General features: G+C 41.1%; 1 protein-coding gene across 1 annotated transcript in view; it reads right to left on the bottom strand.

The window, feature by feature from the left end:
* LOC144609965 (heparan-alpha-glucosaminide N-acetyltransferase-like) overlaps positions 1-27,123 on the bottom strand; it is a 198,711-nt gene that overhangs the window by 9,454 nt on the left and 162,134 nt on the right. Inside the window, exons 15-16 of the mRNA XM_078428374.1 lie at positions 13,556-13,633; positions 4,785-4,855 (exon numbers count right to left, since the gene is read on the bottom strand). Coding sequence (XP_078284500.1) covers positions 4,785-4,855; positions 13,556-13,633 — 149 coding nt within the window. The remainder of the gene's footprint in view (positions 1-4,784; positions 4,856-13,555; positions 13,634-27,123) is intronic.

Genomic DNA, 27,123 nt, shown 5'->3' with positions numbered 1-27,123 from the left:
CACATCAATCCTCTCCCCTACCCCTCCTCCATAATCATTTTTTCTTCCCCCACCCCTTCAATCATCTCTCCTTCCTCTTCCCTATAAATCCTCTCCCCTTCTCTTCCCATTCATCCTTTCCTCCTTAGCAATTCCTTTCCCTTCTCCCCTCAATCTCCCCTCAATCCTCTCGTTCCTCCTCCCCTCAATCCTCTTCCATTCTCCTTCCTCCTCAATCCTCTCCCCTCCTCATCAATACAATACTTGGACAAAATGTAAAGGAAAACAAATAGATTCACATATAAGCTCCACCATGCAGAGGCTTTCAATAGTGGGGAGGTTTGTACCTGTGATGAACCAAGCTGGGTCCACCACTCTCCGCAATGTTTATTGGTAGATTTGCTTTCACCTTCTTTCATGAATTAATTTCGTTATTGCAGATTATGATTTTTCTGTCTGCATGGGACTGAGGTTGCAGCCTCATTAATGCACAACAGGTAAAATGACAATGTTCCTGAGGACAGCACTCTCAGTTGCAAATGACCAGAAAAAGAAGATTGTAAAATAATTTGGTTAGATTAAATCTGTCCGTGCAGCATTTTTACATTGTGTAGAAATGTAAAACTATGGCTTTAAATTTAATTTTGTTACTGATACTAGCTTGGTTCTTTATACTGCAAATCTACTTTGCTTTCCATATATTGTGAGTTTGAAATGATTTGTTTCACAAACTTGAGTGAAAATCAGCAAGCTTATTTTCTCAAGTAGCTCACACGGAATGTATAACACTAATGCAAAATTTTTAGATGTAAAAATAATTATCTAATTGGTCATAATTTTTGTTGCTGCCTACTAATTTAATTATCACCTAGAATGTGATCATTCAATTATGATTTACTAAACAGTAGCATTGAAACAAAGTTCAAACTGAATGTTCAGTGGTAATTGCACAAGTGTATATACCTTCTGTGAACATGAAGAAGGATTGCCGTTAATCAAAAGTTTACCAGCATTTTCATTCTGGATTTACACCAGAAAAAAAAATCAATTTCAGGATCATTATTATATATTATTGGATGATTTTGTTTTGAATATGAATAGAAATCATTCATCAAGAGTGGGTTTGAAAGAGTGTCAAGCCTTTCAGATCAAAAGATAATGACATTGGGGGAAGAGGTGAAGCAGGAGTGTGAAGAAGCAGTCCCAATTGTTCACAAATCTACCCCTGGTATGTAGTGCTGCACCCTATACCTATTAATTTCATAGACAAATTTCACCTTCCTCATTGTGTGTTTAACATTACTTGCCCCGGATGAAATTCAAGACAAATGTTAACAAAGTTAGAGACTTTGTGCTTCTCCTTTGGGTCAGCAAGCCAACCTGCTTGCCCCAATCTATAGGTGACTCCTCCATCTACCATTCATATCTCCATAGCTCAAGCCCACAAACATCACCCAATCTTCACTCTCTCCATCCTTTCTATTCTGTGGCTGTAGCCGGGAGTCACAAGCTATCCCAGCCAGAATCTCGACAATGCCCATTAAATATGAAAGGAGCCATTCAGTCCCATTTCTAGGAACACAGTTGACCTCACCCTTACTCTGTTCCTGTAACTGTTCCATCTGAATATGTACCGGACCAGCTGGGGCTATTTTGGTGCGAGGGTCATAAAGTGGAGCCTTCCCTTTAAGGGTAGCTTCCCTTCTATCGTCAGGATGTTGAGCAAGTGCATATTGCAAGCAAGCAATGTTACCTTCGAATAAGGTAATCTACTAGTCTAAATATCCGTTAAACATTGTAATTGTACCAACATCTTCAGCTTCCTCTGACAATGCACACCATATCTCCACTAACCCCGGTGTGAAAAAATTGCCCCTCAGGTCCCTTTTAAATCTTTTCTCTCTCAGCTTCAATCTATGCATTTTAGTTTGGGACGCCCTTACCCTAGGGAAAGACTGAATATTCACCTTATCTTCACACTTCACGATTTTATATATCTATATTTATATTTATATATCTTATAGATCATCCTTCAATTTCCTACCCCCCAGGGTAAAATGTTCCAGCCCAACCAGCCTTTGTTTTATAACTCACACCCTCTAGGCCTGTCATTCTTTGTCACTCTTTTGTATACCTTTTTCAGCTTAATAATATCCTTCCTATATCTGGACAACCAGATCTGCATACAGTACTCCAAGTGTGGTCTCACACACAATTCCTGCATCCTTTTTTACCACATATTATTATTTCAATGGAGTAATGGATTCTGGGATCTGTTCTCTCCACAAGTTCCTGGTCACTTTTCCGTCTCCATCATGCCTACTCCACGATCCAGGAACCAAATAGACTGTCCAAACGAGACAGCATTTCACCCGCAGTTCTTCCAATTTAGAGTACTGCATTCTGTGCTCAGGACATGATTTCATCAATGCTTGAGAAACCAGAGAGAATGCTTTGCAGAACCCTTCCGTTAAAAAAGGAGGGTGATCGTGAGATTCCAGTCACTTTAATTCTATATCCTAATTTCCAATAAAGTCAAATGCAGGGTCAGGGAGCGGTACCTTATCTTCAAATTGGACAAGTTACAGCCCTCAGGACTCAAAAATGAATTTAATAATTTCAGACAACCAGCCCTTCCAGTTTCGATGAAGGTTATCAACGTGTAACAATCATTTTGTTTCCCTCTCTCCGCAGATGCTACCTAACTGCTGAGTATTTCTAGCATTCTCTTTTATTTCAAATTTCCAACAACTCGCAGAGTTCCAGCATTATCCCTTTCTCTCTTTCCATTATCTCCATTCATTTCTGACCATTTGTATCACTTCTATTCAGATCAGCTGCGATTAATATGCCTTCTCCACCTTCTCACATCTGGCACTTTCCAGAACAAGGGGCCACAGTTTAAGAATAAGGGGTAGGCCATTTAGAACTGAGATGAGGAAAAACTTTTTCAGTCAGAGAGTTGTGAATCTGTGGAATTCTCTGCCTCAGAAGACAGTGGAGGCCAATTCTCTGAATGCATTCAAGAGAGAGCTAGATAGAGCTCTTAAGGATAGAGGAGTCAGGGGGTATGGGGAGAAGGCAGGAACGGGTACTGATTGAGAATGATCAGCCATGATCACATTGAATGGCGGTGCTGACTCAAAGGCCCGAATGGCCTCCTCCTGCACCTATTGTCTATTGGCACCACCATTCATTCATTCATTCATTCATTCATTCTGTAATTTAGTCTATCTTGGTCTTCATGTTATCACAGGCATTCCCTTCTGTGCCCATCCTCCTTTTTATAACTTAAAACATAAACTTGTGCAATTTCTGATGAATAATTAGGTGGTCTGAAACATTAACAATATTTCTATCCTCACTTTGATGCCTGACCTGTTGAGTATTTATAGTATTTTTAGCATTCAGTCAGATTTCGAGATCTGCAGGGATTTTCTTTGCCTTTAGAACTTTTGTTATTCGTATTTTGCTATAAAATCAAGCAATATTTCACACCATGAACAATTTTTTCTCCATTTCCACCCTCTCTAAGGTACTCAGTCTTGAGTTGAATTTCAGCCAGTGGTAGCTCTCTCTGTACTGGATCAGAGTTGTAAATTTTGACCTTCAACTGGAAAGATTATTTTGGGCAGATTGGCATTCACATACATTTTTATGAGAGATTAATTATCACCCTTCAGATACTGAATTAATGCAACTCTCCGCCTTCCCACGAGGAGTTTTCCCAGAGAGACATCTGATATAATGCGTGATTTCATGCTGCAAATTGCATATAATGTGATTGATGAATTAAATGCTATTTGTATTTTGTGGGCCAAATTGATTCTAACATAATTTCAATCGGCAACTATAGAGCTACTTAAAAGTTACTTTGGAAATTGACAAGCAGACAAAAAAGCTGTCTTGCAACAAAAACAGTCTTTGGGAATAAATACATATCTATCTAACCTCCCCACAGCAACCAGGCAATGCAATCTGTCAGTATCACCTTAGGTGTCCATTGAAATTAGCAAGCAATCACTTCTATGGACACTTTTCCAATGATACTCTAGTAAACAATATGACATGAAGTCTTTAGTAATTTTAGCTTGCAGTAACAAAAATAAATTTTAAACTCTTAATAAAACATTTATTTTCAAAAATCTTGCAAGGAATAAGATGTTCTTATTGCACGTCTGTAATTTTCTAGCCCATTGCCCCCCTTTTCCCAATTGACAATTGCTTTTCTAACACGATCTACCATAATATGAGACTTCTTTGGAACACAGCTATAATGTTTTAGCAGAATTACTATATCAAATTTTTCCCAGCAATCAGCAGCATAATGATTAACAGATCATTCATCTCATTGTTAATAAGATCACACTCCACATACCAATATCTCCCGCATTTGACCAAGATACAACAAACGCTGCGCTGTAACTTGTTTGATGCACTCTGAGATATTACTGATGTGTGACAGGAATTGATGGAAACACAGTTTTCTTTTGTTCTTTGCAGACTGAGAAACCATATTAAATGTCCCACGTTAACTTCCGTTAAATAAATGATTCTCATTAAACTTCTTTGTTTGGAAGCTGTTTTAAAGTCATGGAATCAGACTGCACAGAAACAGGCCCTTTGGCCCAGCTCATCGATACTGACCAGGCTGCCCCATCTAAGCTAGTTCCCTTTGCCTGTGTTCGGTCTATATCCTTCTAGACCTTTTTTTTATCCATGCACCTGTCCATTTAAAAAAAACGCTGTAAAGGTACCTGTCTAAACTACGTCCTCTGCAACGAGAACGTCAATGCAACGCTTACCAGAGGTTCTTATTCACGGGGATGAATCCTTCCTCCCTGCTGCATTTTGTTAGGACCGCCGAAATAATTCCCTACGAGCAGAGAAAATAAAGATCTGGTCATTCTCTGAGCATTTGGAATGAGAAATAAAAGGGTAGAGGCTTGCGGCAACAGTTAAGATGATTGCATCGCGTGATCAATTTTCAGATTAACCCCCCAGGTAGGTACTGAAATATGAAAAACACATTCAAGGCGTGAAGGGAATACAAAGGAAAAATCCAGATTACATTTTCCATCCGAAACTTGCAAAGAGGGCAAAGGGATTACAAGCTAAACAAGTAAGTAAGCATTTTGAGACCCACATGTTGCATTAAGAGAACTGTCCACATATGGAGTAGACAGTACTTGCAGGTCAGACACAGACTGAGACAGTGCAGTAATAAGATATAGAATACTTTATTTTAAAGAAATGGAATACCAGTATTTAAATTGCTCCTTCAGAACCACAGGGTTTTGCAGCACATAATAAGTAATTTTTGAAGCACCCCAATTCTTATATAGTTCAGATTATTGTCAGGTGCATCGAGGTGAAGTGAAAAGGTTTTTTGTTATGTGCTATCCAGTCAGTGAAAAGACCATGCATGAATACAATCAAGCCGTCTACAGTGAAAGTAAGGACGGCAAATTATACACTTCCATAAACTGAATTTAATTCAGTTGCGGGCAGTGTTGAAGCAGATATTTGCTTCACTATGATAAAGTGGATTGCACTAATTTCACTGGAACTGAAAATTGGAGGCAGAGTACATAGTGCATCCTCTACAGAATTGCATGTTTTGCCAAATGTACTGAAGATGGATGTCAAACATTATTATGCTTTGCAATGAGGATAAATATTGGCCAGGACTCTGGATTAAAGCTCCTGCTTCATCTTCTAAATTATGTGGTAATGGGGAAACCATTGAGGTTCTTCTGATGAACAAGCCCATTTAGACACTGGTTTGTTTAAGCATGGACACCAGTTTAAAATAAACCTTTCAGTTCAAGGTCAGGAATGAGTAAACGATGCAACCTTACTGTCAGGCAGAGATGTGTTTTTACAACATGAATGTCAATGTTTCATTGTATATTTACAGACAGATAATGCTTTGCCAATATCTTCAATGGGGTTGAAATCCCTCGATGAAAACTGATCCTCATTGATATTGATCTTTAAGTAACTACTCCTACTATAAGCAAATTATAATCCATTGGCCATGTCCTTATGGGCAGCCCACATACTATTAAAATGAAATGAGCAATCTTTATGGTACAGTCACTTTGTATATACAAGGACAAATTATTGAAGTTTTAGAAGACATGTCAACCACACCTCCTCACCCCACATGGGTCCTTAAGCAAAGAAACAGTCCATTCGGCCCAAACAGCCCATGGTGGTAATAATGCTCACTTGAATCACTTCTCTCCTTTCCTTTCCTTCCCTGTCCGTAGGGATATAAATTAGTTCTCATTTACCAGAGGCACCAGAAGTTGAAATAGCAACATACTAGCCATCCGCTCAGATATAAATCTGACCCCACAGCCTCCTTTGCAATAGGTTCAGATGGATATGGGTCAAACGCGAACATAGGGGACTAGTGCATATAGGCATCTCACTCAGCATGGATGAGCTGGGCGGAAGGATCGGTTTCCATGCCGTATGACTCTGTGACTCTAATACTTGATTTACATGTAAAAATTAAAAAGAGGGCGTCATTTATTAATCAACACGCTGACTGTCTTTGTTGAACCCAGCTGTGGAAAGTGGCTTTTTCCTCTTTCCACTTGCATAGCAGTTATTCCCCTTCAGTCTAATCCACAGAATGTAAAACTCTTTGAAGAGATGAAATACACCCAGGGCTGCCGTCAAGTTAAGCTGACGTGGAAATAATGTAACAGACAGTAAAACTGGAGCTGGCTATTTTTTTCCCAAAAACTAAGTATTAACCCGGAAATCACACCAGTACGTGACAATTAACTCACGCGGATGTCAATGGCCTAGATTATGAATGATCAGACAATTCTCATCTCTTTCAAAGAAAAATCACATCAGTCGGTTAAAGTGCCTTTTGTATTTTTCTATTGTGTATCCTGTTGCTGTCATTCAGCCATTGTCCGATAAGAGAATTGGGTTTGATTCTATCCTTGTGCTGATAGTTTACATTAGTGACAAAGCATCGCAGCTGGTGACATGAAGCAATAATGAGACACCAGCCCATATTTCACCGGGTTGAAGATTTGAAAGCAAGCTTTGACAGATTAGGATGAACCATTCTATAATTAAATTTTCAGTCGAACAATTATTTGTTTCAATTATTTCTCGACAGACCCACAATTTTAATTCAGAAAAAAAAGGCTTGCTTTAATAAAGCATTTCATTAAAATTTTAAAATATTTTTCATATAAAGATACAGGGACTCCAGGCAACTGTGTCCGCCATTTTGCAAGTGAAAAGATCTCATGAATAGCAGTAAGACAGATGGCCAGTCTTTAAGTGAGAAATGTTGACAAGGATATCAGGAGAACCCATCTTCATAATTCACGGGATCGGTGAGAGCCACAAAATTACTGAAAGTGGATATCTGTTTATCCATGGAGAAAAACGTCAAGCAATGCAGAAGAAACTGCAGGAGATCCGTGCACATAATGGGTGATCATTTGGACAGCACTGGCAAAAGTGTGTTAAAAAGTCACTTTAGGGTGAGCCAACAAACTCTTCGCATTTGCACCCCCTGTTTACAACTTCAAATAGACCCTTGTCACAAGTTCACAAGCTATAGGAGTAGGATTAGGCCATTCAGCCCATTGAGTCCACTCTGCCATTCAATCATGGCTGATCTCTGCCTCCTCATCCAATTTTCCTGCCTTCTCCCCATAACCCTTGACACCCGTTCTAATCAAGAATTTGCCTTTTCACCATCCACTGACTTGGCCTCCGCAGTCCTCTGTGGCAATGAGATCCACTGATTAACTACCCTCTGACTAAAGAGGGTTGTCCACAGGTTGGGTCAGACTTCCAGTAGGAAAGTCCTCAACTTCCTGAACTCTACCAGTGTGTCAGATAATCAGAGCAGTCTAAAGCTGGGAGGGTTGTGGGCAAGAGACGGAATCCCCAGCTGGGGATTATTAAAACCGGAGTTTCTTTGAGATTAGTGTTTGGTAGTGGGAAGGATGTAATCACTTATCAGATCCCATGGGTTCGGTGCTTGAGTGTTGAGGGGGTGATGGGGAAGGGGAAGCTGAGGGTTATATCGGGTCATACAGTATATATGATACAGCAGCAAGCAGTTTAGTTTTTTAGTTTAGTTTAGAGATACAGCGCGGAAACAGGCCCTTTCGGCCCACCGGGTCTGCGCCGACCAGCGATCCCCGCACATTAACACTATCCTATACCCACTAGGGACAATTTTTACATTTACCAAGCCAATTTACCGACATACCTGTACGTCTTTGGAGTGTGGGAGGAAACCGAAGATCTCGGCGAAAACCCACGCAGGTCACGGGGAGAACGTACAAACTCCGTACAGACAACACCCGTAGTCGTGATCGAACCCGGGTCTCCGGCGCTGCATTTGCTGTAAGGCAGCAACTCTACCGTTGTGCCAGTTCAACCCAAGCAGTCCATGACAGCATTAATGCTCCATTCAAGACTCCTATTTCCATCATCTACATGTATCAGCTCCTTTATTCCCTTCTTCCTAATATGCTGGTACAGCCTCCCCTTGAATGTTTCACCCCAACCACGCTTGTGGGATCAAGTTCCACATTGTCATCAGCCTTTGAAAAAGCAGCAAGTGGAAACATTCTCTCTGCATCGCACCCAACGAGAAATCTTATAATTATATTAATTCACCATTGACTTTCTTCTCAAGAGAAGAGAGACTCGGTTGATTCATCCTTCATTGATACATGTGCCCTCGTTTATCATTCTTGTAAATTTTCCCCAAAAGCATCATTTTTGTTTCTCTCTCTCTGGACACTGCCTGACCAGCAAAGTATATCCAGGGTTTTCTAATTTTGGTGTGAAAATGTAAGTCTGTTTCTTTATCTTTTTCATCTGAGATGCAATGCTTTCACAGAATCCAGGAGTTATCCTGGCTCCTACATGAAATCTGTAGAACTGCCAAAGCTCTGAGGATGAGACAAAGGATGCTAAAATCCTCAGTGAGTCTTTGCATTGTGTGGCGCACGCAGCACAAATATATCCCAGTAACTGGGCTCCTCAGGCAGTTTGCAAAGCAAATGAACACAAACTGAAACCATTAGCGACTGTTTCACGTGAAATGGGTTGGAGTACTTCAGTATTTTCTCTGGACAAGGTGCACTTAGAAAAGGATTAGTGTTCCAGGAAAATTGACTTTGTCAATTGGAAATGTTAAGTATTCTTCCATAGAATGCTGCTCACAGTTAAATTCCGAGAAAGCACATTTAGAGAATTCTCATTTAGGCAAGGAAGATTTTAATCAGCAGTTGATTTGTGCACTGCTTCAATCTGCCTGAAATAATGAGGGTTAAGGTCCAGTATGAAAAATCACTGTAAACTTGAGAGGGAGGTCAACTTGAATCAGAATTTAAAATCTGATATCAGTTTCTGTTTAAAGTTTGTCCAATTTACCCAAACTGTTTAGAAAAAAACTATGATTGCTGGAAGTCTGGAATTATAACAAAAAACACTGAAAACATGCAGTGCGTCAGGCATGGTTATACAGCCGTACAGTATGTATACAGTCATACGGCTATTCATTGTGGAATAGGTGTCACAGGTTGGCGGGGTCAAGGGGTCAGGGTGTGTAGGAAAAAACTGCAGATGCTGGTTTAAATCGAAGGTAGACACAAAATGCTGGAGTAACTCAGTGGCACAGGCAGCATCTCTGGAGAGAAGGAATGGATGACGTTTCAATAGACAATAGACAATAGGTGCAGGAGTAGGCCATTCAGCCCTTCGAGCCAGCACCGCCATTCAATGCGATCATGGCTGATCACTATCAATCTCGACCCGAAAGGTCACCCATTCCTTCTCTCCAGAGATGCTGCCTGTCCCGCTGAGTTACTCCAGCATTTCGTGTCTACCTTCATGGGGTCAGGGTATTGTTTGTCTGAAGGGGCCCAAGGGTCCAGATTGGCACCGAGGGATTAGGACCAGGTTGTCAACATGCAGCTTCTTCTTCTTGCGTTTGAGGCAGCAGAAATGATGTAACGCCCTCCAGGCGCTGTAGCCAGTGCAATGTGCTGTTGTCGAGGGCCGTGAGGTCTACACCTCCACCAGGGGGAAGGAGGACAGTGCAGTCGAAAATGACATGCTGTGCTGTTTGCTGGTCTGCTCCACACACGCAGGCTGCTGATGGACGCAACCCCCAACAATGCATCTTGGCATTGAACTGGCCGACCCCTGTGCGGAGCCGGTTCAGGGCGACCCACTCTTTGCGGGGCATGTCCGAGCCGGGTGGGGCTGTGGTGTTCGGTGCGACGGTGAATTGAGGAGGTGGCGATGTCTGTTCCCAGCTGGTTCTCCATGCTCCTAGTATGTTGAAACCGGAGCCACAGAGGGTTGCTGCATGACGGGAGAAAGGGTGACGAGATGACAGGCGTTGAGGTCCCAGTTGCTGTGAATCCTGGGCGAGGTGGTGCAAAGAATGTTTGGCGTCCGATGGGGCCTTGTGGCCCCCTGCGGCTGATGAACAGCACCCCATGGACAACATGAGTCCAGTTCCCAGCTCCCTGATAATGCACCAAAAAGATAGCATCCCATTTTGCCTGACACAGAAATTGTGTTAGAGTCACAACTGGTATAGGGATGTGCCCCAGTGATTTTCATGACCAGGATGATCTGACCTTCGAAATTGTCACAGATGTAATTTATTCCATTTTAACTCAATTTTTAAACTCATGGGTCTAAACAAACTGGTGCTATTTGATTGAAATTCTAGGCAAATTACTCTTAAGCAAGCGTCAATTTTTCCCTCGGATTCCATATGGTGGTAAAATGTTGACAAGTATAGGGTTCCATATTTTTGCATGTGCGCACCGTTCTCACTGTACCTCGGTGCATTTTTAGTGTAGTTTAGTTTAGAGGTACAGTGCAGACCCTTCAGCCCACCGAGTCCACGCCGACCAGCGATCACCCCATTCACTAGCACTATCCTACATACTAGGGGCAATTTACAATCTTACCAAGCCAATTAGCCGACAAACCTGTAGGTCTTTGGAGTGTGGGAGGAAACCGGAGCACCCGGAGGAACCCCACGCAGGTAACAGGGAGAACGTCCAAGCTCCGTACAGACAGCACCCACAGTCAGGATGGAACCCGGGTCTCTGGGGCTGTAAGGCAGCGACTCTACCCACTGCGCCACCGTGCCGCCTCCATGTGATGATAAAGTACCATTGAGTTTACAGTGGATGATAGTTCTGTAGATAACTCAGGCATCACAGAGCTCTGATTTTTTCAAGTCACAGCTTCAGCATTGTTTTTTCTCCATGATATAAAAGTCCTGCTATCTGCATTCACAGTCAGGAATCTGCACACAATCTGGCGATGTATTTATGGATCACAAATTGACTGCACAAAGTTTGAAAATATCAGACTCTTTCACTGAGTAAACACCACAGATATTTTCCTTTATCCTTTAATTTGATGGTCTCCTGGTTTTCAAATTACTTCACACCCTTGCCCCCATTATCTACCTAATGTCTTCAATTCTTCAGGTTCTCCTCGCTCCACTGACTAACCCTCTTGCTAATTCCCAATTTAATTAATTCCATCACTTTCAGCTGCCTTGATCCCAAGCATTGGAATTCCTTCTCTAAAATGCTCGTATTGTTCAATGTTTTAAATCAATACAAAGTGCGATTTTCCCCGTTTATGTGATTAGACAACTGACCGGTGTTGTTTGCTAGGATGTGGCATTTTGTTGAAATCTCCCCAGACTGAGGGGAAATCTTCTTCTCTCTTCAATAGTTAAATAGGCAAAGCAGTGTTGATAAAAAAAACTGTCCATTCACCTCCGGAACCTGAAAATGATCAGCATGTAAGTCGCCATCTCAATGTATTTATTGTACCCTTGTGACTTTGGTAATCTAGTGGACAAAAAGGTAATGAATTCTTTCCTGGCCTGCCATCGGATGTACACTTCTTTGTAAGTACCACTGAGACAGCACAATTTTCAATGAATCTCAGATGGATTCAATGCACAAGTTAAAACGTTCTGTGTAGACATAGGAAATGCTCCGGAGGCAGGTTATAAATCATTACATCATCACTTTCTGAAAATTGGCTTCATCAATTTAAGGGAACGGATCTCAAACCGCCACCCATTAACTTTTGGAACACGGGAGCCCTTGCTCGTGAATGGGGAATAGGTAAACAGAGAAAAGTTGATTTAAAAAAAAATGCTGCTGTCTGTGAATCATCCAGGGTTGTGGTGACTTGAAGCACATACAGTGTGGAGGCTGCACAGTGGCGTGTAAGGAACGGAGGACAAAGTGACAGAAGACTGCAGTTTATCATGGAATGTGACTGGGATTTTCACCTGTTCGATGAAAAAGAATCAGACTCCACTGTAGAGTGCATGTCTGCACAGTACATGGTTTAAATCAATGCCCCAGTGTTTTCAGAAGAACAGTTCTGGTGTTCCAGCAGACAATATTAGGCCCAACAGTTCTATTCCACAAGTAGCAGGAACTTTTATAATGCTCCCAGCCAAATTTAATCCTTCCTCTCACAATTATTCATGAGATCTCATTGCGGAGAAAACGACTAAATGTTTAAATAATTCACTAACATGTTTCATTTGGGTAGACACAAAATGCTGGAGTAACTCAGCGGGTCAGGCAGCATCTCAGGAGAGAAGGAATGGGTGACTGAAGAAGGGTCTCAACCCGAAACGTCAACCATTCCTTCTCTCCTGAGATGCTGCCTGACCCACTGAGTTACTCCAGCATTTTGTGTCTACCTTTGATTTAAACCAGCATCTGCAGTTCCTTCCTACACATGTTTTATTTGAGTGAGACTATAACCATATAAATGTCATTTTTATCTTTCTTTCAATCTTCTCTCTTCTATTGAAGAATAGCTATCTATATGAACTAACAACCGCAGATAATTGATTTATTTAAAAACTTGTATTGTACAATGCAGATTCCCTCCACAGCTTAATTTCTATTTAACATTTTATTCCCTTTTGTTCTTTCTGCATCCAAAATAAATTGTCGGAAACTATTGACAAAGAAACTTAAAGAATCTAACCTTACTAACTTTTATTACCCCTTATTCCCTCTTTCAAAAAGCCACAAATAACTTTGAATGCAATTATTTACTTTGAGATGCTTGACTTTTGCTATTCAGGCAATCATTCTATGCACAGTGGGAAGCCACAAAGATCATATGAACGGATTTAGAAGTAATATGTTATTGGGGATGCTGGATGAGGAAGGACTTTTATTTTTGGTCCATTAGTGCTATGGGATCTCTAACCCCAAGGACAGACTAATGGGATCTCACTTTATTGTCTCACCTAGAAGATGGCATCTTGAGCATGCAGTTTTCTCTGCTCTGTATTCGACCACCAACCTAGATTATTCAAAACTTCCTAATAATCCAAACAAGTTCCCCATAATTTCTAACCAAAAAATATGAGTAGTTTCTGCTCTCTTCAGTAGACAATTAATTTGACCCTGCTGCCTTTGAAAATCATTTGCAGCACCACACAATTCAATGACTTCAGTGGCTTGGTCTGGAAGCAGTTAACTTTACTCACCAATAAAACGGCCCAGATCAGAAATCGCTTGAGGATGCTGAAATTGTCAGGACGATATGCAAGAATGATCTTTCCAGCCTATGAGGAGAATGAAGAGAAAAAATAAATCAGTGATTATATCCAGCAGAGGAGTTCAGGAATTGGAATCGGTGTTGGATACTTGGGCAGTTGAAAGGTCCTGAATTTTAAAGCACCATTGTTTGGGTGAAGCAACTTAGATGCAACCTGGTACTCACAAACTGCTGGAGTAACTCAGCGGGTCATGCAGCATCTTGGTAGAGAAGGAATGGAATCAGCCTGAAGAAGGTTCTCGACCCGAAACGTCACCCCTTCCTTCTCTCCTGAGATGCTGCCTGACCCTCTGAGTTACTCCAGCATTTTGTGTCTACCTTCGATTTTAACCAGCATCTGCAGCTTTTTTCCAACACATTAGATGCAGCCTGAATGTACAGGGAGACAGTTTCTTGTCCTGGATGTTTCAGATGTATTACACTGTGATTCATAGCCTTTCGTCCAGACCATGATAGAACCAACAGTGATTGGGGCGCGTAGTGTGTTTGGTAATTTTCTTTTTGCAATCTCGACTTTCAACACATTTCATACCAGATATTTTGGCAAAAACTACTTCAGTGTCGTGATTATTAATTATCCATAATTAATTTGGCTGTTCCAAGCTCTCAGTGGTTAGTGGCTGATATTTCTTTAAGATACACACAATTTAGCTGCAGCTTATCAAACCCATGCAGCATAGTTTGTGAGTGGTCGTTCATCCATCTTCACAGAGTCATCACAGAATTCTATATTTGATGCCACACTGATAGGAGCAGTTTAAGAAGAACCAACACCTCAAAGAAAAGCTCCAGCCTGATCCAAAGACATACACGGGCCATTTATACAGTTTTAACCTACTTACGAGTGGGGCACTGTTCATGACCTCTACACTGGATGACACGACTGATAAGTCAGCGAGACTTGGTTGAAAAATACTTTTAGTGGAAGGTAGACACAAATTGCTGGAGTAACTCAGCGGGACAGGCAGCATCTCTGGAGAGAAGGGATGGATGGCGTTTTGGGTCAAGACCCTTCTTCAGACGTATTACACTGTGACATCAGTCTGAAGAAGGGTCTCGACCCGAAACAACATCCATTCCTTCTCTCCAGAAATGCTGCCTGTCCCACTGAGTTACTCCAGCATTTTGTGTCTACCTCCGATTTTAAACAGCATCTGCAGTTCTTTCCTACACAATACTTTTAGTGGAACCTGCAGAGCAAAAGTTCTCCTATGGCCTATTGAAGTCTAATTCAAATCCTATGCTTCCTCAGACGCCCACACTACAAACCTCCTTGCACCATCATCTTCAAGGTTGTTGTCAGTAGTGTCCTGCATCTAGGCTATCTAGTGAGTTCTCCCGTGACATTAGATGGCCACATAACATTTAATGTTGATAACTTGGATGCAATTAAGTAAAGGGAACTTGTTGATCCTTAGATAGCTTAGTAAGGATTCACTGGGAACAAATACAAGGCAAAAATTAAGAAACCACATAAACTAGAAGAGGTAGTGTACAATTGGTTTACAATCCCCACATCAATCCAATTATTTCATTCAAAATCACATTGCTTCTTTATTATATCCCCCGTTATAATTTTATGGGGTTTTTCTTTGTCTGGTTCTGGGCTAAATGCCAATATACTCCATGTCATTGGCATGTGCAGATATTCACACTACAGGATTAATGATTGTGACGTCAATACTGCAAGCTCATTGAGAAATAATTAGCAGTTGATTAACAAGAGAATCCATGGCAGAATGTAATGAACTCCTAATGGCTTATCGAACTTTAGTTTAACTCTCCAGGAGATGCTGGACTGGGGTTCTAATGCTCACTTACTTTCTCTTTTAGTGACTTTTTAATAATCACACTGCAAGCTTTTGGAAGGGGGGAAATCTAGTTCCTTCTTTTGTGTCCAATTAATACATTCAACGCCTTGTCTCAGTCTGATAGAGAGCCAAGAGTGAACAGGATACTGGATCCCACTGCTTTCTCAGAATATGCTGGACCAGATGAACTGCAGAAGCAGGTTCAAACTAAAAAAAAATACAAAGTTCTGGATAACTCAGTGGGCCAGGCAGCATCGCTGGAGAACATGGATGTGTGTCATTTTGGATCTTCTTCGTTGTCGTTGAAAGTCAGGTTCTTCAGACTAATTGTGGTGGGAGAAGGAGTAAGGGGGAAAAATCTCAAAGAGAGCCGGGGACAGGACAGAGCATGGCAAGTGATAGGTGGATACAGATGAGAGGGGTTTTAGATTGGCAGATGGCTGGACAAAGACCAGAGATGAAAAGACAAAACGTGTGAAGCAAGGATAGAAGAGGAGGAAATTGTGAAAGTAGAGGAAGAAATATAGGTTGAAGTTGATTGGTTGATTGAGGGCGGGGGGGGGGGGGGGGGGGGGGGGAGAAATGGGTGTGAGTGCAAGAGGAAGAAAATAAATAAATAAACAAATAGACAGGCAGACAGACGTGTTGGTTGTAGGTTTGGAGACTTTGATTTCACACTTTATCTGCAAAATGTGCTTAGTATGCAGCTCTCCTTCATGCCAGTCCTGCTTGTAGACTCGATTTCACAGTAGGCCTGGAACTACAGTCTTCTGATGACACAATCAGATTAGGTGCCTGTCTGTTAAACCATTGATTAAACAAAAATAGAGGATTTTGAATGAAAAGCAAAAAAACTGCAGGTTTGAAATAAAAACAGGAAGTTCTGGGGACATTCAGCAGGTAAGAATGCAGCCGCAGAAAAAGAAAGTGCCAAGATTTCAGGTCAATTACACTTCTGAGAGTTTTTACCATTTTCAGTTTTTATTACAATTGTCTTGACAATTTTCACCTGTCAGTATTTCTACTGAAGGCATGAAATTCAATTTAGCCAACCTAGGTAATGATAATGGTAATGTTCCTACACACAAGAGGCAACTAACTTCTGCCTGGAAGTTTATTACTCATTACTGGATCAATTTGTTGCATTGATTTCCCACAATAACGTTCGCGTACTGCAAGTCTGCAGTTGTTAATCACACACAGCCAAAATCCACAAATAAAATATTTTTCTATCTACACCTGTGAATTAAAGGCTCCATAAGGCACCTTTCATACCACCTGCCCTCTTCTCACTGCTACCATCAGGCAGGAGGTACAGAAGCCTGAAATCCCACACCACCAAGTTCAGGAACTGCTTTTTTCCTGCAATCAGCTCACACAACCAACCCTGCCCTAACAAAGAACACAATGGGCCACGCCTCACACTATAATGGACTTGTTTCGTTTTTTAATTGTGTTTTGCACTTAGGTCTTGTTTTTTTTTTCTCCCTGTGTTAGAGGCAATTTCACAGCAGCAATTAACTTATTACTGCATTTTTGGGGTCAAAGAAAGAGTGTTCATGTCACGGCCCGGTTTCCACCAATCTTTCCACCACTATGCACAAGAAGCGCAAGAAGTGCAAGACGCCATTTTATGCAGATGCTGAGAAGTGTGTTCAGCTCTGGCTGACCAATTTCTCGTCTTGTGATGTGGACTTGATAAGAAGACTGCATTTTTGGAATGTGGGAAGAAACCAGTGGAAACTCACATGGTCATAGGAAAACTACCCAACTCCTCACAAACAGCATGCAAGGTCAGAATCAAACCAGCTTGCTGGAGTTGTGAGATAACTGCAGCAAGGGCTACACCGTTGCACTACCCAGTAACCCAGTGACATGGTTTAGCTCCCACTTAGGCCAATTAAGAACGTGAGAATATTATAAAGAGAAAGCTGCCATCTGCAGTTTGAGGCTGTAGATAGTTCCCTCAAATAATATTAAATACATCAGAGAAAAAACAATTCAAACAGAACGCCTGAGCTTTCACCCAAACCAAAGTGAGCCCCATAAATATTTTATTCTGAATGCTTTGAGATATGAATTCATGTGTTCACCATTGCAGTATTTGTCTTCATGACTAATGAAGAGTTGCTCTGTTCAGAGATGGAATTTGTCATCAAACGAAGAGTGAAATGAGTAAAAAACAGAGGAGAGAATAATGTGGAAGTTTTATATATTAGTTTTTCATGTATTTCCTTCAAGGAATTAAGCTGTTGGCAATGCAGATGGTAAATGGTCTCCGAACTTATATTTAACAAATAATTCCCCTATGACGTAACATCAGAATCAAGATCAATTGACGTCTTGAGCTGATGTGACGTTACACTTCTGGGTTGAGCTTGAACCATTTTGTACACAGTGGATGTGTTTTTAGACTGAACCATCTTACAATGATTGGAGATAATGATTTTTTAATGTAAGACCATAAGACATAGGAGCAGAATTAGGCCATTCAGCCCATCGAGTCTGCTCTGCCATTTGATCATGGCTGATCTATCTTTCACTCTCGACCCCATTCTCCTGCCTCTCCCCATACCCTCTGACACCCTTACTAATCAAGAACCAAGCAATTTCTGCTTTAAAATTACCCAATGTCGACCTTCATAGCCATCTGTGGCAATGAATTCCACAGATTCACCATCCTCTGGCTAAAAAAAATCCTTCTCATCTTCATTCTAAAGGTTCATCCTTTTATTCTGAGACTGTGTCCTCTGTTCCTAGACTCTCCCACTACTGGAAACATCCTCTCCACATCCACTCTATCGAGGCCTTTCATTATTTGATCTAACCTTAAACCTATAACATCACAGTGGCTGCACATGAAATGAGAATCCACTGAGTGTGTTGCATTTTGGAACATCCCGGAAGGGCTGTAAAAGGCACTGAGTAAATTATTTTTTACATGTGCAAAATATTGTGCGTGTGGTCTAACATTAAGGAAATTATGAAGAATGGGAAGCAGACACTGACTGAATAATATCGAATATAATACAATAAAAATAGCCTCAAAGGCAACTATTGCCAAGAATAATTCACCAGTTTCTCCTTGTAAAACTGTCCAAACTGTTTAGGACTTTTATAACCATTAGGATAAATAGTTGTTCTTTTCATTATAGATCTTAGCTTTAATCAATACAAAGGTTTCCAAGGTAAACCCTATTATCACAACCGCACAAGGTTCTCATATGTTATGTATCCAAGCATTGCAGGAATTTAATAAGGTCAATCATTTTAAAACACAGTTTATAGGTTCAATTACGTAATTTAAATGTTCTTAAACTCTACAGAGCAACAGTGTTTAAATATCTTCCAAACAAATGCCGTAACAAGAGATGTAGAAATAGGTGGATTGGCGCAGCCTTTCATTCCTCCTGCAGAAATTTCCCCTTAAAATATTGTAGGAGGTATTCCATCTACAAAGGACCATAACATAATTCAAAGCGTACAACCCAGCAGTATGAATATTGACTTCTCTAACTTCAAGCAAGTAACCCTTGCTTTCCCTCTCCCCATCCCTCCCCATCCCAGTTCTCTGATTAGTTTCACTGTCCTCCTGATTAAATGTTACTGATTGCATGCCTCATTGTCACCCTCCCTTCAGCTAACAATGATCCATTGGTTCTCCATCCCCTTTGATCTCTCGTTTTCACACCTTAACCTTCCAGGGCTCTAGTTTCTCTCTCCCCTGACTCCCAGTCTGAAGAAGGGTCTCGACCCAAAATGTCACCCATTCCTTCTCTCCAGAGATGCTGCCTGTCCCGCTGAGTTACTGCAGCATTTTGTGTCCATAATTCAAAGCAAGCTGAATGAACTGATTCACTCACTTTCTCTGTGTGAATGTACTCATTTATGACATCTGTGTGGTCAAGATTTTGATGTACTGCTAATGTTTGAAGCCCTACTTCAAAAACTGAGTGTGCGCTGATACTACTATACAATCCCATGGGAGTGGAGTACTGCTCGAGGTGGCAAAATATTTTACCACCGCCTCTCGTTGATTAGGGGAACACGAAAGACCCACTATTTTCTTTTAGTGTCCAACATGGGCTGGTCAAGTAATAGCACCTTAACAATGCCTGTTCACCTGTGTTGAATAATGTCACTGCAGAATTGCATTGTGACGGGTGGCGTTCAGCACATTGCCCCTAGACCAGCTCCTTGAGAGAGTTGTAAAAATGTTCGCCTTCCCTGTACTTTCCCCAGAGTTACTGTAAACGTTCACTGCGTAATTCCGCACAAGTTGTGTCACTGTATTAACTGTCTGAAATTTGAGCATTTCCAAACCTATCCCATTAACAGTCTTCACAATAAATTGTATTTGTATTTGGATACAGTCCGGAATAAATTCAAGTAGAGGTTTCGTAATATTCCACATCCAGGGTGGGCCAAATCTCTACTGAAGAATCCATTACTGATTGAAAAGAAAAGTGTTGTCTTTGATCTGAGCAAAGTACAATAGAGAATTAATATTCTTTATGCATGTGGTAGAGTTGAATATTTATTAATGTGAGTGAAAGGTTCGTGCACTCTGCTAAGATGAAGGTTAGTTTTCTAAACTTGTGTGTTCCACTGAGTGCTGGAGAGGGTGAGAACAGCACATGGTCACCAGCTGTTGGTAAGGCCAGAACCCATCATTAATCACTGAACATTTCATCACCAACCATCAACATTTCCAAAGCAAGTCACAACAGCCTGAAAAGCATTCATTTCATTATATCCTTTATAACAGGGTGCTGATTGACAAATTTCAGCTTTCTAATAGGATGGCTACTTCTGAGGACTTCCCTGCGAATGGCTCCAGACTCCAGCTGCTCTGTTATTTGAATGTATTTATCAATGGCTATCATGGGAAGAATGGTTTCAAAACCCTGACTGTATCAGTAACCATAATCTAGAAAAATAAAGTTATACAATATTGCAAATCTATATTGCATTTTTCAATTGCATTTTTTTGGGAGAAAATCAATTACTTGTTAGTTCCAATAAAGGTGTAGATTATTCAAGCAAAACCTGCATTATGTGTAGTTAGTTTGTAATAGTATGGTAAAGGCAACTCAGCGGGACAGGCAGCATGTCTGGAGAGAAGGAATGGGTGATGATTCAGGTCGAGACCCTTTGACCCAAAACGTCACTTATTCCTTCTCTCCAGAGATGCTGCCTGTCCCGCTGAGTTACTCCTCCATTTTGTGTCTACCTTTGGTTTAAACCAGCATCTACAGTTCCTTCCTACATAGGTAAAGGCAACTGCTCTGCCTGATTCCTGCTCCTCTGGTCACACAATATGGATCCTATAAAGTTAAAGTAACTCAGCAGGTCAGGCAGCATCTCGGGAGAGAAGGAATGGGTGTTGTTTCAGGTCGAGACCCTTCTTCAGACTGAAGAAGGGTCTCTACCCGAAACGTCACCCATTCCTTCTTTCCTGAGATGCTGCCTGACCCATTGAGTTACTCCAGCGTTTTGTGTCTACCTCCTATAAAGTTAAGTAGGAAAAAAACTCCAGATGCTGGTTTAAATCGAAGGTAGACACAAAATGCTGGAGTAACTCAGTGGGTCAGGCAGCATCTCAGGAGAGAAGGAATGGGTGACATTTCGGGTCGAGACCCTTCTTCAGACTTTAACTATAAAGTTAAGTTGAGTTTATTGCCAAATGCAAAAATATGGTGAGGTACGGGTCCTATTAAAGTCTGTGTGCAGCAGCATCACAGGTACAGGCCACACTACAAAAACATAAATTATACATAAATTACACATAAATTCTACAAGACAGTGAAAAAAAGACGGCTGCAAGCAAAACAAGACATTGTGCAGGACATTTTAAAGGAGATGTTGCGGGGAAGTTTTCTTTTTACACAGAGTTTGGTGAGTGCCTTGAATGCGCTGCCGGGATAGGTGTGGAAGCTGATACAGTAGTGGCATTTATGATACTTTTGAATAGACACATGGATATGCAGGATATGGAGGGATATGGATTTCATGCAGGCAGATAAGAGTTGGTTTTGGTATCATGTTCGGCATAAACATCATGGGCAGAAGGGCCTATTCTTGTGCTGTACTGTTCTATGTTCTCTAACCAAAAAGAAAATTAAGCAACTCCTTTTCGAAAGCACTTGCAATATTTTTGAAACTTCCAAAACTCCTACTTACTTTTGTTTCACAGCAGCTGGTTCAATTGTCACTCTACAGCTGAGATTTTCCCATAATTATCCTGCATTCAACATTCCCTGTGCAATTACATGATTGAACATAATCAAACCTGGTTGAATCAAGCTTTGATTTAATACATTATTTACTCCTATTGTATAGTTATTTCACCTCTGAAGGTTTTTCTTCTGATTAACAGGGAACTTTAGTCACCATACTGATGGATGTTAAAAATGCATTTAATAGAAACAAGAAGGAAAGAACATATTCTCAGTAATTAGCAAAACTGAAATAATATGCTGCCTGAGATACAGTATCTGGTATGAAAAGATAATTTTGTGAACATGCCATTAGTTACCAGTGCAAGGTAGACACTGATTATAAGAGGAACTAAATAAACTAAGATGCAATTAATAGATCTTAGATTTTTTTAAACGAAACTGCAAAAAACTTAAGAATAAAAAATGTAAATAACTCCAAGTGTCCCATTTTTGTCTAAATCACTCTCCTTTACCTGTGGTTATAAAGACTATAGCCAGAGTTTGGATATATTTGGATAATTCCACTGTCAGTCATGCTTGGTGTCCATGCAGCTGTAAATGATTTCTACGATTGATACTCAACACAAACTTTATATCTAACTATCTACTCATTGCATCTGTTGGAGAAATAATCTTTTTCTCACTTGGAGAAGTTGTGCACTTTGCTTCTCTGCTCCTTACCCAACGATGAATGGAATAACTTGTCATCGTTTGCTTTGTCATTCACCCTACCTATCTCCTTGTTATCGGGTCATGACACAACATTGATAATAAATACTCTGATATTTATTATTCTTCATTTAAAAGATAAGAGAATTGTGCTGTTGTATAATTTTCTCAAAACTATTTAAAGGAGATAAAATGCTCAGGACCCAACTTATGCACTGAATTTTGCAGTTGGAATCATTTATTTACATTAGCATCTGACTGTCACTGCTCAGAAAGATCCATAACTCCTTTATCACAATAAATTATTTTGAAGTCTTCTACCATCCTACAGCCACATCGACAACTGCTTGTCTTTCCAGCAAGAATGAGGTAAGTGACCACTTAGCATGTTTGGGTGGTAGTGGCTATTGGAAATAGTTATTGACCACAACACAGCAAGAACTCTCTTACATCTCTGAAAAACTTTGCAGGACCTACAGTGTTGAGAGTGTGGGTTTTTGGTTTCGAATAGTTACAACAATATGGTCCTCTATCAATGCCATCAATTAAAGCTTCAGGGTGGATTATAGCCTTGAGGTCATGAATTCACATACATCTGATAACTGAATAACAATGATACAAAGGTGAATTCCTCCACATTAAAACACTACAAAGTATTTCAATGGACTCTACAAGAGAGTGATGAGTATCACGTAGGCAAGAACTTTAATGCTCAATTAGACACCAAATGAAGCTTCTGGTACAACATCCAAAAAGTGTGAGCTCCAGTAAAGGCAACACAGTTTTAAGAGCTTGTGCAATACAGGTGGGATTGAAATCTGACAGGCTTGTATTTTCAGTGTTCTATTGTTGGTGGATGTAAAGTGAAATAGTTTACCCTTTATTGAGCTGAGATATATGTACTATCCAATGTTGCAAATTCACTAGTTTGAAGAAGGGTCTCGATCAGAAACGTCACCCATTCCTTTTGTCCAGAGATGCTGCCGGTTCCGCTGAGTTACTCCAGCATTGTGTAAGAAAATAACTGCAGATGCTGGTACAAATCGAAGGTATTTATTCACAAAATGCTGGAGTAACTCAGCAGGTCAGGCAGCATCCCAGGAGAGAAGAAATGGGTGACTTTTCGGGTCGAGACCCTTCTTCAGATGTGTTCATTTGCAAATTTCTAAGTATATTAACCTCGCTCGTCAAGCTTGCTGAAAACACTCAGAATTACTGTTCCACTTGTGCCATAAGTGTGAACATTTGTTTCTAAATTAGCAACTGCCAAAATAAACCCTTCCACCCTTGTGGTCATAGCATTTTACTATTGTTATGTGTTTCCACAAACTTTAAATGGGACAGTTTCTTGATCTTTATCACATGAAATCACTGAATCACCTGTATTTCTCCACTTTTAGGTTGCCAAAATCCAGAGTTCCCCAACATTTGCTCCTCAACAATTGGGAGCTATTAAATTCTTTAAAATCAGGATGGATGCAAACATATGCAGAGCATAAAGACTGAAATGGATGGAGTGTATTTTCTGGAATGTAAATTCATGTAATGATATGTAATCACCCACCTTGTTAATAGCTTCAGGCTAAATGCAGGCCGTCATTCTGATTTCCCAAATAACGTCCACAGCCCAGAAACAGACCAAGATGGATGAGCAGGTCATTCATCTCATTGCTTGTAGAATGCGGATTGTCCATATTATAAGGTTGTATAATTAAATTGTGTGCTCAACTTGAGATTTTTTAAGTGATAAGATCATATATCAATGAATGCATTCTCAATCTTTGCTGTTGGCAGGAGATTATTTGTAAGATTCACAAGTTCCTCTGGTTTTCTAAGTCCCATTCAAACCCGACAAGTAGATGGAGAAGACAAACTTAAATTCTCTTGTAATATTCACATCTTGTTGCAGTTACAATGCCTTGAGCACAAATCTTCCCATTCAAAGTGCTAACTGTTTCTAAACTACGTATCTCCCATAGGCAAATTAATTATTTTTCTTCTTGTGACAACTGATTGAAAGCCTTTAAGTAAAGACGGTGTACCTGTCTCTTTAAATTGCGTTGCGGAATTCTCCCTTGCATGCTTCCCTCCATATTCCGGATGATGTACAGGGAATTCTCAATCAGACCCAGTGACATCAGAAGGCAGCTGGGCCCAACTGGGAGTTTTGTGCAGACAACAGAGCAGTTAATGCAAGTCAGGTGGATATATGATACATTCTCTGGAACATTTTCCTTTGCCTTTTCACGCAGCTGTGTAGACTACAAGGTGACCATTACTGAACAATTTAATTAAGTGAAGTATCTGTGGTTAGCTGCCAATTAATTCTCAAAAGTTAAGTATTTCTATTTTACCCATTTTAAGATTAGACTTCCTTTCCAACTTCTTAAGTAAGCACAGGAAAAGGGGAAGATTTCAATTGCTAGAATTATTTGGCAAAACAAAACCAAATGAACTGTGCAGATAAAATGCCCACAGGAAACTTAAAGCAAAAGTCGGATCATGACACCTTAACACAACCAACGAGCTGACAAGACTAGTCACCAAGTTGGAACAACAGAATTATCTCTGCCATTTATGTGTAATTTTTATCCTGATGTGTTCAACCTGCAACGTTGGTAGAACTTTGTGCATGGGTCCATATAGAGTTCTTTTCCACACTGCCTTCTTCAAGTACTGCAATGACAGCAGATATTTTTAAAAATCATAGGAGGGGATTACTGAGACAAATACAACATCACACTTCATTAGGGGGGGAGAAATAGGTGCAAGTCCAGGTGAAGCACTTTGAGAGAGCGTGCGGGGAGAAAGTGAGAGGGAGGTAGGTAGTTACCTAAAATTGGAGAATTCAATTTTCAAACCATTGGGTTGTAAGCTACGCAAATAGATATGAGGTGTTTAGGAATAACTACTTGGGTGTGGCCTTACTCTGGCAATGGTGGAGGCCCAGGACAGAAAAGACAGTATGGGAATGGGAAGAAGAGTTAAAATGGTTAGCAATAGGGAGATCCAGTAGGCCTTGGCAGACCAAGTGCAAGTGGTCTCCACAATATTCAACCTCTCCTTGGCCAAGTCCGTGGTCCCTGCATGCTTCAAAAGATCCATCATTGTACCGGTGCCAAAGAATGCCTCTCCAGCGTGTTTAAATGACTACCGACCGGTGGCCCTCACCTCGGTTGTCATGAAATGCTTCGAGAGGCTAGTCAAGAAGCACATCTGCGCCCTCCTTCCTCGCAACATGGACCCACTACAGTTTGCATACCGCCCGAACAGGTCCACGGATGATGCGGTCTCCCAGGTTCTGCACACCGCTCTCTCTCATCTGGACAGCCAGGGGGGCTATGTGAGGATGCTGTTCATTGACTTTAGTTCAGCATTCAACACAATAGCCCCAGCAGACTGGTTGAGAAGCTGCTGGAACTGGGGATTAGCACCCCTCTGTGCGCCTGGGTCCTGGACTTTCTCACCGCCAGGCCCCAAGTGGTCAGGATGGGGGAACACACATCTAGCTCCCTCACCCTGAACAAAGGATCCCCCCAGGGTTGCGTCCTTAGCCCCCTACTGTACTCCCTGTACACACATGACTGTGGCGCCAGGTTCAGCTCAAACTCCATCATCAAGTTTGCTGATGACACTGTGGTGGTGGGCCGGATCTCCAACAACGATGAGAAGGCCTACCGGGAGGAGGTGGCTGATCTGGCACTCTGGTGTCAGGACAATAGCCTCCTCTTGAATGTCACTAAAACGAAGGAGCTGATTGTGGACTTCAGAAGGGCTAAACATCCAAGGACGTACACACCACTGGTGATAAATGGGTCTACTGTGGATAGGGTGAGCAGTTTTAAATACTTGGGAGTCCGCATCACAGAGGATCTGACGTGGGCAACGCACATTGCCGCCCTGGTGGGTAAGGCACAGCAGCGCCTTTACCACCTTAGATAGCTGAGGAAATTCAGAATGTCTCTGAGGATCCTTCATTGCTTCTACTCTGGGGCTGTAGAGAGCATCCTGTCCGGCAACATTACAGTCTGGTTTGGGAACAGCTCTGCCCAGGACAGGATGGCCCTGCAGAGAGTAGTGCGTTTGGCAGAACGCACCATGGGAACTACACTCACCCCCCTGCAGGACCTATACATCAGGAGGTGTAGATCCAGAGCAAGCAAGATCATGAGGGACCCCTGCCACCCCAGTAACGGACTGTTCCAGATGCTACGATCAGGCAAACTCCTCCGCTGTCACGCTGTGAAAACGGAGAGAATGAGACGGAGTTTCTTCCCACAGGCCATCAGGACTGTCAACTTTTATAACTCCAGAGACTACATTTTTGTCTACACTATAGTAACTTTATTAACTTTATTTATATGCTGTAACTGTAATTCTTCTTTTGCACAATCCGCAGGCATTGCCACTTTCATTTCACTGCACATCGTGTATGTGTATGTGACAAATAAATTTGACTTGACTTGAAGTGTTTGGCAAAACTATCACCGAGTCGAGGCTTGGTCTCGCTGATGTATAGGATCATTATTATTACGTTACCTCAAGTTCTGTTTTGCAGAATCTTGCTTGGGCACTTGCATATCTTTCAGCTCTTCTTCAAATGGTGCCAAATAATCTTTAGTTTGCTGGACAACTATCTGTCCCAAAGACTATTAACTGAGCTAAACTTACAAAGAAGCATTAGAAGACATTAACAGAGCTGAAAATAAATTGATTAAAATTAAACCCAGGGGAAAATAGATCTTTTTTTACAGAAGATAGACATTAAATGCGGGAGTAACTCAGCAGATCAGGCA

This window comes from Rhinoraja longicauda, chromosome 35, assembly GCF_053455715.1.
Source record: "Rhinoraja longicauda isolate Sanriku21f chromosome 35, sRhiLon1.1, whole genome shotgun sequence".
Taxonomy (NCBI): domain Eukaryota; kingdom Metazoa; phylum Chordata; class Chondrichthyes; order Rajiformes; family Arhynchobatidae; genus Rhinoraja; species Rhinoraja longicauda.
This window is presented reverse-complemented; position numbering and strand designations above follow the sequence as displayed.